The sequence below is a fragment of the Ammodytes marinus genome (genome assembly GCF_949987685.1).
Source record: "Ammodytes marinus genome assembly, chromosome: 21".
Lineage (NCBI taxonomy): Eukaryota > Metazoa > Chordata > Actinopteri > Uranoscopiformes > Ammodytidae > Ammodytes > Ammodytes marinus.
In genome coordinates this window covers 19,358,711-19,370,454 of record NC_137225.1, presented here as the reverse complement: position 1 = coordinate 19,370,454, position 11,744 = coordinate 19,358,711, and the positions used below count along the sequence as shown (strand labels likewise).

At 44.5% G+C, this 11,744-nt stretch overlaps 1 protein-coding gene across 1 annotated transcript in view; it reads right to left on the bottom strand.

Annotated features, from left to right (window-relative positions):
* Positions 1–301: 301 nt before the first annotated feature.
* The window catches only part of gli3 (GLI family zinc finger 3), a 98,516-nt gene continuing 87,073 nt past the window's right edge, over positions 302–11,744 (bottom strand). Inside the window, exons 11-15 of the mRNA XM_080050155.1 lie at positions 7,546–7,695; positions 7,257–7,421; positions 6,869–7,147; positions 5,391–5,784; positions 302–4,483 (exon numbers count right to left, since the gene is read on the bottom strand). Of these exons, the coding sequence (XP_079906281.1) occupies positions 2,127–4,483; positions 5,391–5,784; positions 6,869–7,147; positions 7,257–7,421; positions 7,546–7,695 (3,345 nt within the window). The 3' untranslated portion in view covers positions 302–2,126. The remainder of the gene's footprint in view (positions 4,484–5,390; positions 5,785–6,868; positions 7,148–7,256; positions 7,422–7,545; positions 7,696–11,744) is intronic.

Here is an 11,744-nt window from a genome sequence, read left to right as displayed (position 1 = left end):
AGAAGCACTACCTGTGAATCAAGTTACTGATGGCAAAAGTCTCCAAACTTTGTGTTTATTTTACTTTTAATGAGAGGGGTACATTCCCAAACAAAACTCTAAATGAACGCAGGCTATATGTTTATTTACCGTCTCTTTCAAGTTGCATAATAACATACATTTCGACTGTTCTTTGGAATAAGTAATAATGTGAGGAGTGTGTGCACAATAACAGAAAGTTATACTCTTTATACTCCATTTGACCCCAAACTGTTCTATTTACTATCAAACCCAGCACATAAAGACAAAAAGAGACTTAAAATATAATTTCCATTTTTATTAAAACCATACAAACATTTGTAGTCAGTTATAAAAGAGCTGAGTGGCTCTTCCGGCGGAGGGGCAGTGCTGGGCCCTTGAAGCTCCGCTCCGAGCCAGGTCTGCCAGGCCTCTACTCAGGGCCTGGGAATCCCTGCTTTCAAAGTCAATTGTGTATTGGCCCCAGGATATTCCCCATTTCCTCTGCTAAACCTACAGAAAGAATATTGTATTTACACATTATATATAAAAGAGCACAATAAATGTGAAAACTTAAAAAAAAATGTAAAGAAAAGTAGAATGCATTTCGCAAATCTTTTCTTATATAAATGTTCTGACATTTTTATTGTTTTTCACGTCTCACAAGACACTTTAAATGTTTATCTTTAATTTTTTCATAATTCACAATGGAAGATTGGCAGTGATCTTTCTCTTTACCAACAGGCAGATACTTATAAGGCACACACCTCAATGTAATTTCCTTCCTTCAAAGGAAATGATTTCTACTTTTTTGAAATAAACAAAAGAAAAAGAAAAAACACCATCGATGCACAGCTACAAAAATGACAAAAGTACCAAAGAACAATAAAACCATTTGTACCTCATTGCTTTGATGCTGAATAAAAGGTAAACTACTCAATATTCTGAGTTGAGTCACATAAGACTGCAAGGCAATACTAACACTGTTGACAAAGTCACTGCAATACTTGATGGCAGTACACATTCTGAATTCTGAATTTAAGAGCTTTTGAGCCAACAATACAGATGATTTCCTATGACACAAAACACACCACTTTACAGCATGTATCATCATGAGAGAGAAGTTAATGTGCTGTGGACCACTGTTGGGCATAAGAACCAATAAAAAACCATGAAGTACGCATATCCATTTATGTAAGCATACATAAAGCACCAAATGGGACATTTGATCATCAAGGAGAAAATTAAAATTTCAATAATAACTCCAAGCAAAACCGTGCAATCCAACGTCAATAATCAGATTATCACAAACAGAATATAAAAACACTGTTATATACACTTGTGAGTACCTTAGCAGACTAAACTAAATAGAGCCATTTAGATATCCTGTAGACGACTATCTACGGAGCCTTGAAAACTTGGATGTGTCCATTTTGTTGGAATCCAAACCATACCGCAGTTACACTTGACAAAAAAAAAACACCACTTGGTAAAACTTAGTAGAAGGACTGAAACATTTACAGATTCACAAAAAAAAAACATACAAATAAAATGACAACAAATACACCACTTATTAAATCCTATGATATATAACGTTATCACTAGGGCCTGTGAAATTATTGACCCATGTCTGACCTGCTGTAACAAGAATGGATTTAGCGGCTTTGTACCTTTGTGATCAGAGCGGTAGATACTTGGCACATGGGCTAGTCTACTTAATTTGATAGACAGTGTTCATGTTTAACCTTGAATACATGCATTTTTACCATCAGTGTGTACAGCAAAAACAGTGACAATACACAGAATACTGTTTTAAAATGAGCTTTTGCTCATAATCACATAGTAATACAAAGAGAAGAGCTTCCAAAAATAGCCTACATTCCAGAAAAGGAATATAACTATTCATCTATACATAATTTTGACACATCCCATTTCTGTGTGGGATGACATTTTTACAAAATAAATTGGTTTGGCAATCGCCTGTTCCACAACACTTTAAGTACACAATAATGTTCTCATAATTGCCACTTTGGTCTTAATCTTCACATACACCAGAGTTTTTTCTCTTCCTTTTTTTCCTTTTTTTCCTAAGGGAGGAGAAAGCTGAGAGAAAGAGAGAGAGAGAGCAACTACTGCATGATAGCCAGAAACTTGCTTTCCTCAGCAAGTGTGGTGAGGAGAGAGCTCATGTCACCGATTGCCATGTTGTTTAGGCCGGGGGCCACACTGTGAAAGGTTGCGGATGCTCGGGGGGTGGTCAGGCGTGATGAGGTCCTGGAGAGACCCTGGAAGATGGAAGGACTCAACACCCCGGACACCAGGCTACCTTGATCAAAGCCATCCTCCAGCATGACACCAAAGTCCAGACTTACCCTCTCATCTAATAAAATAGGGAGATTGCCATCAACTGTGCTGGTCACCTGGTCTGCACCAGGGGAGAGAAGGCCAACAGAGTTCCCACTGCCACCACCTTGTCCCACAGATTCAACCATGGAGTCCAGTAAGCACTGCTCCTCCAGGACAGGGAACGAGGAGGCCTTCTGATCTGCTGGTTCATAAGAGAGGCAGTCACCAAAGTCCTGGTCTAAGTATCCATTGTCTGGGGCTTCTAGCTTCAGCCCAGATACCTGATGCGCAAGGGAACAATGGTCCCCACTTCTCTGCAGTTGTTGCTGCTGGTTGAGCCTAGCCTGGATTTCTTGGGAGTTCTCGGGATAGAGGTACTGCTGGGTCCTGACCAAGTTCCTGTAACCGTTGCTTGGTGGGTGAGGAGGAGGATGGATCTGTCGATTGTGATGAAAAGCAGTTCCCTGGGAGAGGCTGGGAAGGCTGTCCATCGAGGCCCTGCTGAGGACTAGGTTGTTCCCAATCTGGCAAGAGTTGTGGTTCTGCTGGAAGTGGCTCTGTTTTTGAGGTCCATTGGAGGCTTGCTGTCTAAAACCCTGTGGAAGAGGCGGGCCATCGTTGACCTGTGAGAAGTTTGGCCTTCCAAACGGGTGTGTAGAGTTGAGAGCAGTACCTCTCATCTCCATGCAAGAGTTAGGAGATGTCTCTAGCTTCACCACAGGGTTGACAGAGCAAGAACCCTGAGACTGATTACCCTGGGCACAACTGTTCTGGAAATCAACGGCCGCTTGCTGCTGAACCATCATGTTTCCAAACCTGCCAAAAGGCGCAGATACAGGTCCTTGTTCCGTACCTGACCACCTTCCGCACTGTGTTTGGTGGTTTTGACCTCTGTGTGGAGACCTTTCAGCACTCCCAGAGCTCACTTCATTCCACTGTATGGGAAGCTTGCTAGGACTCTTCTGCTCTGCTATTTGCTGCTGCTGAGGACCATGGGAACCAATGAAGGACATATTCAGCGCTGAAGTTTGGATCTGTTCTATCTCCTCCATAGACGGATGGGAGGTGTCCCTTTGAGTAGAAGCTATTTGGTCCTCAATGTGCATGTAGGAGCCACCGTCCGCCTGAACCTGGGAGTGGAGATACTGCACCAGGTCATCCGGTAGCATATCCTCATCCCCAAGCAACAGGCCAGCGTCCCCGTCATCCTCCATGGCCAGAGCCTCTAAGGCTGCGTGTTCTGCGATGCTAGGAGTGTACGGTGAGTGCTGCAGGCCTCTCTGCAGGTTGCCCTCGGAACGAGTGTAGTTCTGTAGGCATAAGTTGCGAGTTTCGGGCGTTGAAAGCTGAGACAGAGGCGGAAGAGGGTGGAGGTTGTTAAGGCTGTTGAAGCGTTGCACTGGGGGCATACTGCACATATCGGGCGCCTGCGTCCGCACTGGGTCGCTGGCCCTCCGGTTCCCATTCAGTGGTCCCTCCCCAGGATAGAGGACCCTTCTCCGGTAACCCCCGTGTCCCGTGTACCCATTGGTGTACCCGTTGGTGCCATCATTGCAGCGATGGGGCCTGACTAGAGGCGGCAAAGAGTGGTTGCTACCGCCCTCGTCCATCATGGCCATGCGAGTCTTCAAGCTCATGCGCTCCATGTTGGGTAGAGGCGTGGGAGGTGGGCCACCGGTCGCTGCCGCGTACTTGGCTTTCAGTTCGTAGTGCTGTGCTGGGGTTAAATTGAGCATACCCCGTGAACCCCCTACACCTCCACAGCCCCCACCTGATAGGTACCCTCCACCTCCCCCTGCTGCCCAGCTTCCATACTGGCTTGCCTCACTGGACCGGCGGGAGGCATCAGTTGATATGGGGTCGTACGAATCCGTGGAGCTGAGGTTGTGATTGCGGCGGTGGTGGCAGGCCGCCATCGTGCCCTCGCTCTGGGACGCTTGGCTGGAGCGCCGACTGGAGAAGCAGGGGGAGATGCCCGACGAGCGGCGACTGCTGCTCAGGTAGGCCGAGCTGGTGGCGCTACCGCTGCTGTCACGCCGGTCTCGGAGCAAATTCAGCACCGTTAGCTCGGTGCTGCCCAGTTCAGCATGAACAGGTGGCTGAGGAGCAGACACCCCCGACGGCTTGCCCAGACAGGATCCTGGGGGACAAACAAGAAAAAAAGGAATGAGGAAAGTTTTGACACAAATATGGAGAAAAGGGAAATGAAGTGGCAAAAGGGAGATTACAGTAGGATGTTTTAGAAAAAGACAAATAAGTTAGTTTGAGTGTGGAGAGATCCCTCAAACAGATGTTGCCATAGACAACAGGCAGCACTTGGCCATGAAACGTCGTTACATGCTACTTTCTCTGATATGATATCCAGCTTGATATGGTCTTAATATCATTTTCCAGCGGAACAGTAAATTTCAAGCATTTGTTTTGCCTGAATGCTTCAGCCAAAATGGGCAAGATTCAGGATCTTTTATTTCTCAAAGTCAAATTTGAACACGTTTGCTGTGATTTGTATATTCTGTACAGGTGTTCTGTTCAGGTTCAAAATTGTAATTTGGGTTTCTACTAGAAACTGTTTTCATTGTGCAGTGTCCAAAAAACCCTTTACTATTCTCACATTGTTGAATCTCCGTTTTTCAGCCTCTGTCTGAAACACTCCATTTTAGAGCATGTCTCTTTAAGCCTTGCCATCGAAAAAGCTCAGTCTGCTTTGATTGGCCCTGAATCTAACTGCCTGTTTGAATTGAACTGACAGTTAGATGCAGTGGTATCTGGGTGTGTGGCTTATCACAGGTGGAGGTAGTGCTAAGTAAGGTTGGTAATGATGTCATAAGAGGAGAGAAATCTGACTGAGGTTTTTGAATGCAGGGAACAGTATGTGACCTTTAAAAAGGTCATAAAGTATTCTTTTCTTTTTAAGTATTATTATTTCCTTGTGTTTTGTTTTTGATTTGTTTTATATGTGAATATTTGTATTTGTCTGTGTTGAAAAATTTGAAAAGTGAATAAATATATTTCTCAAAAAAAAAAAAAGTTCATAAAGTTGTCCTTACCCTTCCCAAGGATGTTGGGTAGCGTGGAACCTTTTGGGGGCGGTGTAGGGGACAGGGGCCCCAGCCTGGGCATCACTCCATTCACCTGCTTCAGCCTCTCCATCTTGATGTGCTCCATCCAGCGCACGGGCCGCCCCACGCTGCGCCTGGCCTGCAGGGTCATCATGGCCATGGCTGCTGTGGAGATGGTGGAGTCCATGATGGGGGTGGGCTCGCCCTCACACTCCTCGTCAGCCTCCTCTGCGTTCTCCTCTTTCTCCCAGTTCTCCTCCAGCCCCTCCCCTGGCGAGCGGCCGGCGCTCACAGCAAGCTGGACTCCACTGCTGGGATAGGTGCTGATTGGGGACTGGTCACTGCTGCATGTAGACTGACCGCCAGGGCTTGGCTGAGACGTCTGATAGACACAAGAACAGGAAAGAGGGAAAAGATTGAGAGAAAGGAGAAAGGAAATAAAAACATTATTATTATGTTCAGGTAACACATGAGAAGGTACACAGTGTCATGTCACAAACAATGAAGCAATGTAATCTGTTGAAGGATGCAGTCCCTATAACATTAGACAATGAAAATATTTTCTACATTTATTCTTTCTATATTATAGAAATTGTTGTTTTTTAGGAGAATGTTTTGCACATTATTGGTGCATGAGTAATGCCTTCCCTTGTGATCCAGTCAGAGCATGAAAAGACAAATTTGAAAGAGAAATCATGTTTTGGGTTGTTTTGGGTGGCTAGGCAAATAGGATAAAGGCCTCTTGTGAGCCTGGCTTGTGCCTAATTAGGTTGTTGACTGAATTGTGTGAGCTACGATGCCCGGAAAAATAATGGAATTACTTTTCCTGGCAACAGTGTTTAGAGTGTGTTCACCCTGTTTTATTTGTGAATGAATTTGGCTGAAAAGTTGAGCCCTGGGCCGTGGCAGGCAAACTTTCAGTTCCCCTCACAGTTCTGCCAAAAGGAATTCGCATCGCTCAGAAAAAAAAAAGATATTGCCTTTGGTAAATTTCATTGCCGCTCTTCAAAGCGCTGGGCAAAGAATCTTTTCATGAATGTGAAGAATGAGTGAAACCTACAATGAGAATGTATCTGGCATGAGGGGTGAAGGTCAAGTCAAGCAGATGTAAGTGAATGAAAAATGCCCAACAGACAATAAAAAGGAAAAAAAGCGAGACTGGAGTGAGAGAGAATATTTTACAAATGCAACATCAAGGGACACCTATCTCACCTGATTACCCACTGTCCATAGAAAGGGAAGTAGAGAAATGCCGAAGCATTGGATAGAAGAAAACGTTCACTCATTAGAAGAGATTCAGTGTTAAATGCACATGCCCCCAATGCAATGTTAAATCACACACAAACATAAAGTAGGAATTTAGTATTAGTTTAAGAATTAGTAGTAGAAGTATTAGAAAATAATCAAAATAATGTTAACGGTGTGTGTTTGCAAAACTGACGTGAAACCTTAAAATGAAGTCTCACCATGGGCTTCTCTGTTTTGATGGACTTGACCTGCAGACATTCATCCTGTTTTGAGGTAGCGTGGTTGTACTCCCTTTGGTCCGTGTACCCGCCCAGGGGCAGTTGCCCTGGCGAGCGGCCGTTGCCCTCCCGGGGCTGGTTGGGAGGGCGTGGGTAATCTCCACGCTGTTTCTTAGTGACGTGCGCCTCCGGCCCGTGCACCGTCTTCACGTGTTTGCGTAAGGAGCTAGGGTCCGTGTAGCGTTTGGTGCAGCCTGGGATTTTACACACATACGGTTTCTAAAAACAAAAAGGGGGAAAGATGAGCTGCGGGGAACATGTTGCTCGTAAAAACTATACATTCAATTAAGCATCAAAGTCAAAGGAGCATATATCTAAAATGATCTACCTCATTTGAGTGTGTGCGATTCTGATGCTTGGCCCGATCTGAAGCATTGGAAAAGGCCTTGTTGCAGCCCTCGTGTTCACACACATAAGGTTTCTCTCCGGTGTGGGATCGCAAGTGAGTCTTAAGGTTTTCCAAACGGGAGTAGGCCTTTGCACAGCCCTCAAACTGCAGGAGAGAAGAGGAAGAACACTTCACTTACAAAACCCGAATCATGTGTTAGAATAAAAATTGCTTTTTTTTTTCATCCCCAAATAAATGGACTCAATTGATAAAATAGCAGAGCCCTTACCGTGCACTTGTGGGGTTTTTCCCCAGTATGTCTGCGCATGTGGACCACCAGCATGTACTGCGCCTTGAAGGGCTTCTGCTCTCGAGAGCATTCCTCCCATCGACACACAAACTCCTTCTTCTCCCCATGGATGTGGTCATTGTTGATGTGCTGGGAAAAAAAAGGTGACAAAACTTTAATTCAAAGGAATCAATGCATTATTATTATTTCTTGCTGTGCCTGTCTATTAGAATGAAGGACAAAATGCATTTTGCCTCAAATTGATTTGTTGTTGAACTGCATCCAGAGGCAAATCTAACATTCTCTATCCTGTTCTCCTCATTTCTTTTTATGTTGCACTTTCTCCATTTAATTTCCTTTATCTAAATTTCTCCTAACTCCTTCCTTCCTTCCTTCCTTTCCGGCCTTTCTCTTTTCTCTGCCTCGCTCTGTTGAAATCTGCACACAAACACAAAAAAAGGCAGACTTCGTGAGTCTCTGTGTCCGATCTGAATGGGATTTTTCAAATGAAACCCTGTCACTGCTCGTCACTTTTGGCCCCGCGTCCCTCCGTGACAAGTGCTGACAGTTGTGCTGCCCTGGCAACTTCCAATCTGAGGCTTATAGTAGTAAGAAGAGCAGGCTGGAAGGAAGGGGGATGAGGAGATAGGACGAAAAAATTATCTAAAAGTTGAATTGAGGCTGTAAGATGTGAGGGCTTTTAGCATTATATCTGTGAGCACCACCTTTATTTTGCTCCGTAACCTTCTCTCTCCCTCTTACACCGTCTTTCTTGTTTTTTCCTTACTAACTGTCTTGTAAAACAATGTAAGTGGTGGATGTTACAGAGGAATGAGGTGAGGAGAGGGGGGGGACTAGTCATGCAGAGGTAGACCCTCTGGGGACAGAGTCAACATCTGGCTCCCTCTCAGAGACAACACTGTGGTGGCCTCTGAAGTGCCTTTCCGGCAGCAATTTAAGCCCAGGGAGACAGACACAATATCCTGACCAAGAGAAAACCGGTATTATTACATTCCTGAAGAGTCTTTTTACCTCGGGGGGTGAATGAAGAGGGACGGAAGGCAACAGGAGAGAAGGGAAGGGAGATAAATAGAGGCTTGACTTTGAATGCTCCCTAAATGTCTGGGGGGAAACATGCTTTCTTTGAGCACTTACTCGCATGACTGTCGGGGCTATAAAACACGCAGGACCAAAGCAAATAAAGTATCCAGGGTCAGTTACCCCCTCCGGGCATGACATTGCTCTGACAATGGCATCTTTGTAGCTTCCCGGTGCCCTGCCCACTGGCCAGTTCATGACCCCCACAGTTAACCATAACCATGCAACACATCCACCAGCAAAAACAGGCCTGTTTTAAAAAAATCTTTTTCTTCAAGGCATTCTGATCCTAGGCCTCTTCTAACCACAAAACCCACTGCACTCACTTACTAAAGGAGGAATATCGACAAATGAGTCAGCGCGGTATTACAGCAGTGTGTGTGCGACAGAGGACAAAAGTGTGAAATTGACACTAATATATCCGGGCAAAGGACCTCCATTATTTTCACTTGACATTTTTTAATTTCAAAGTGACAAAACAAGACTAATTCCACAAGAGAAAATGATTGGGGAACTGGATGACCAAACGCGGACGTTAGTGAAGTTTCCCTGTAAGATTGATCTCCCTCCACCGGCTCTGCGGCCACAGCCTCAGAAAAAACCTGAGTCGTCGTCTCTCTCCCCTTTCTCCCTCCCTGTGAGGGAATCCCTGTGGCAAGCAATCGGTCTGTCGCGAGCAGCGTTCAATATCCCCGGGGCTGAGAGCGATGGGAGAGAATGCCTTGGTGTTGGATCATGCCGGGTGGCTGGCACTATACACTTTCGCACGCACGCACACCCACACACACACACACACAGACGGACACACGCTCTCACAGTGTTTGTACAAATGAAGGAGGGTCGTTGACGGCCGTGATGCATGAGCCTCCGAGGTGACAGAGAGAGGGGGGGGAGACACAGAGAGGGGGGGCCGCCGAGAGAAACCTAATGGCATGATCTAATGGCAATTCTTATTGAATCAATAATCTCCATGCTGAGCAGACAGGGGCTCTGCGTTGGCCGGCTAAATCGACAAACAGGTGCTGATAGCAGTGGTGTAGCATGTTATTCATCTTCCCCCCTGCCAGCTTATCGGCCAACAACTGTAAAAACGCCACCAAGATGGATTTAGGAGGGTGTCGCGCGACAGGGAGCGCTAGGGACAAGGGACACAGGGGACACTGGAGCCGCCTGTGACGTATGAGAGGTGCACACAAACATACAGACAGGTGCAGGCACTGCTTTCTGGGGCCGGACTCCTGTTGTTTGGATGCACAACAAACCCATCCATGAACATAAATAGCACTAATTGTGGATTAAAGGCAAGACTTTGCAGGCAAAAACCTTTTTTTTTTTTTTTCAAGCACTGGTCAATTTTGAGATTTTTGGCTGTTTGGCCCTCTCTGCAGAGCATCTACCAACACAGAGTCCACAGGAGAGCTGCCTCCATACCTTTATTATACTATCTATGCTCCATACTCAAGGACCCCACCCACCCCCAGCATGGACTGTTTACACTTCTACCCTCAGGACGGAGGTACAGAAGTGTGAAGTCCAAAAGAACCAGACTAAAGAACTCTTCTTCCCCACTGCCCTCAGACTCCTAAACAACAGATAGGAGTCTGTTGTTATTGTTATTATTCTACCTCAGGACTGCCACCACTGTTTACATTTTTACATTTTGGTTATGCACAAAGGCACACTTTCTTGGATTTGCACCATTCCGTTTATTTAATTTTTATTTAATTTAAATGTGTTGTTTTATGTAGTTGCTGCTCTTTTATTCTGTTTATTCTGTATTGTTGCTGCTTTTTTCTATTTTACTTGTATATTGCATATTTTCATGTTTCTTTCTTGGCATTCAGTCTGTGGAAAACAAAGGAAGAATTTCATTGTATGACTGAGAACATGTTTCTTATTGTGCATATGACAATAAACACTTTGAATCTTGAATGACATGTCTTCTTTATGCTAGTAAAAACAAAAGTTCAAAAATGTACATTTAGGCATTTGTTTGACAAAACCTGGTCTGTTTGCATCTGAATATATTTTTCAATAATATATAGTTTATTTCTATACAACCATCTTTAATGGACATTATCTCATCTTCTTACTCTTTGCTCTCTACTTACACAAACTTTCCATAATTATTCTTATTAACAAAAATCTGTCCCGTTAAAACTTTGTACACTAATATGTTGGAAAAAATAAATAAAGATTTAAACTCTGGCTTTATCCAATATCTACTATTTCACTTTTAAAGAGATGCAAATATACACATAATAAGTTGGATATTGCCAAATTTGCCCATTAACCAAACGTTTCTGAAAAAGTAGTAATACACAAAACTATTTTTATGAAAGTAATCTACTGGCAAGGTTGAATGATGATATAGGAAAATGTTTACCCTATTCACCTGCAGTGTATCTACTTAAGTTTTAAAAATGTCTGAGGACATAAAAAACTGGCCCCCTGTGCGGATTCTAAAACCCCCACGTCTCTACACAAACAATAATGTAATACGCAGAATCCTATCATTTTTCTTTTGCCGTTTCCCAGCATTTGCCCACTTCAGTATCCATCTCCATGTCTCCTTATCAAACTCTCTATGGGACACAGCCCTCATGCATTAGAATGCAAGCGTGCATGAAAAGAGGGCCTGTTTACAAGGCAATTTCACTAAGCTGTGGGACCCGCAACACCGTTTAGCTTTATCAAACACCGCCTAATAAATCATATGCTCTTTTGTGATGTCAGTTGCTGAAGTGCTTTGTGTAAAGAGAGAGAGAGTGTGTGTGTGGGGGGGGGGGGGGGAGTTGAAAAAGAGCATGAAAAAGGCAAAGAAGGGAGGGAAGGAGGAGGGAGGAAGTTAAAGGGGGAAAAATTGAGCGGGTTAGGGAAAGAGAGAGAATGGGAGTAAGTGTGTATGTGCGAGCAGGGGGCAGGGAGCTAGAATTGGCATGTGTAATTCAGCGCAGTCTTTTCATCTCAGAGTAAGATACTCTTGACAGATAAGGGGGCCTAATCCTCCTCCTGATCAAAAAAAATCTGCATTTTACCAATTAAAAGCCCGCGCCGGCAGCCAGAGAGAGAGAGAAAGAGAGATGGAGGGGGGGCTGCCT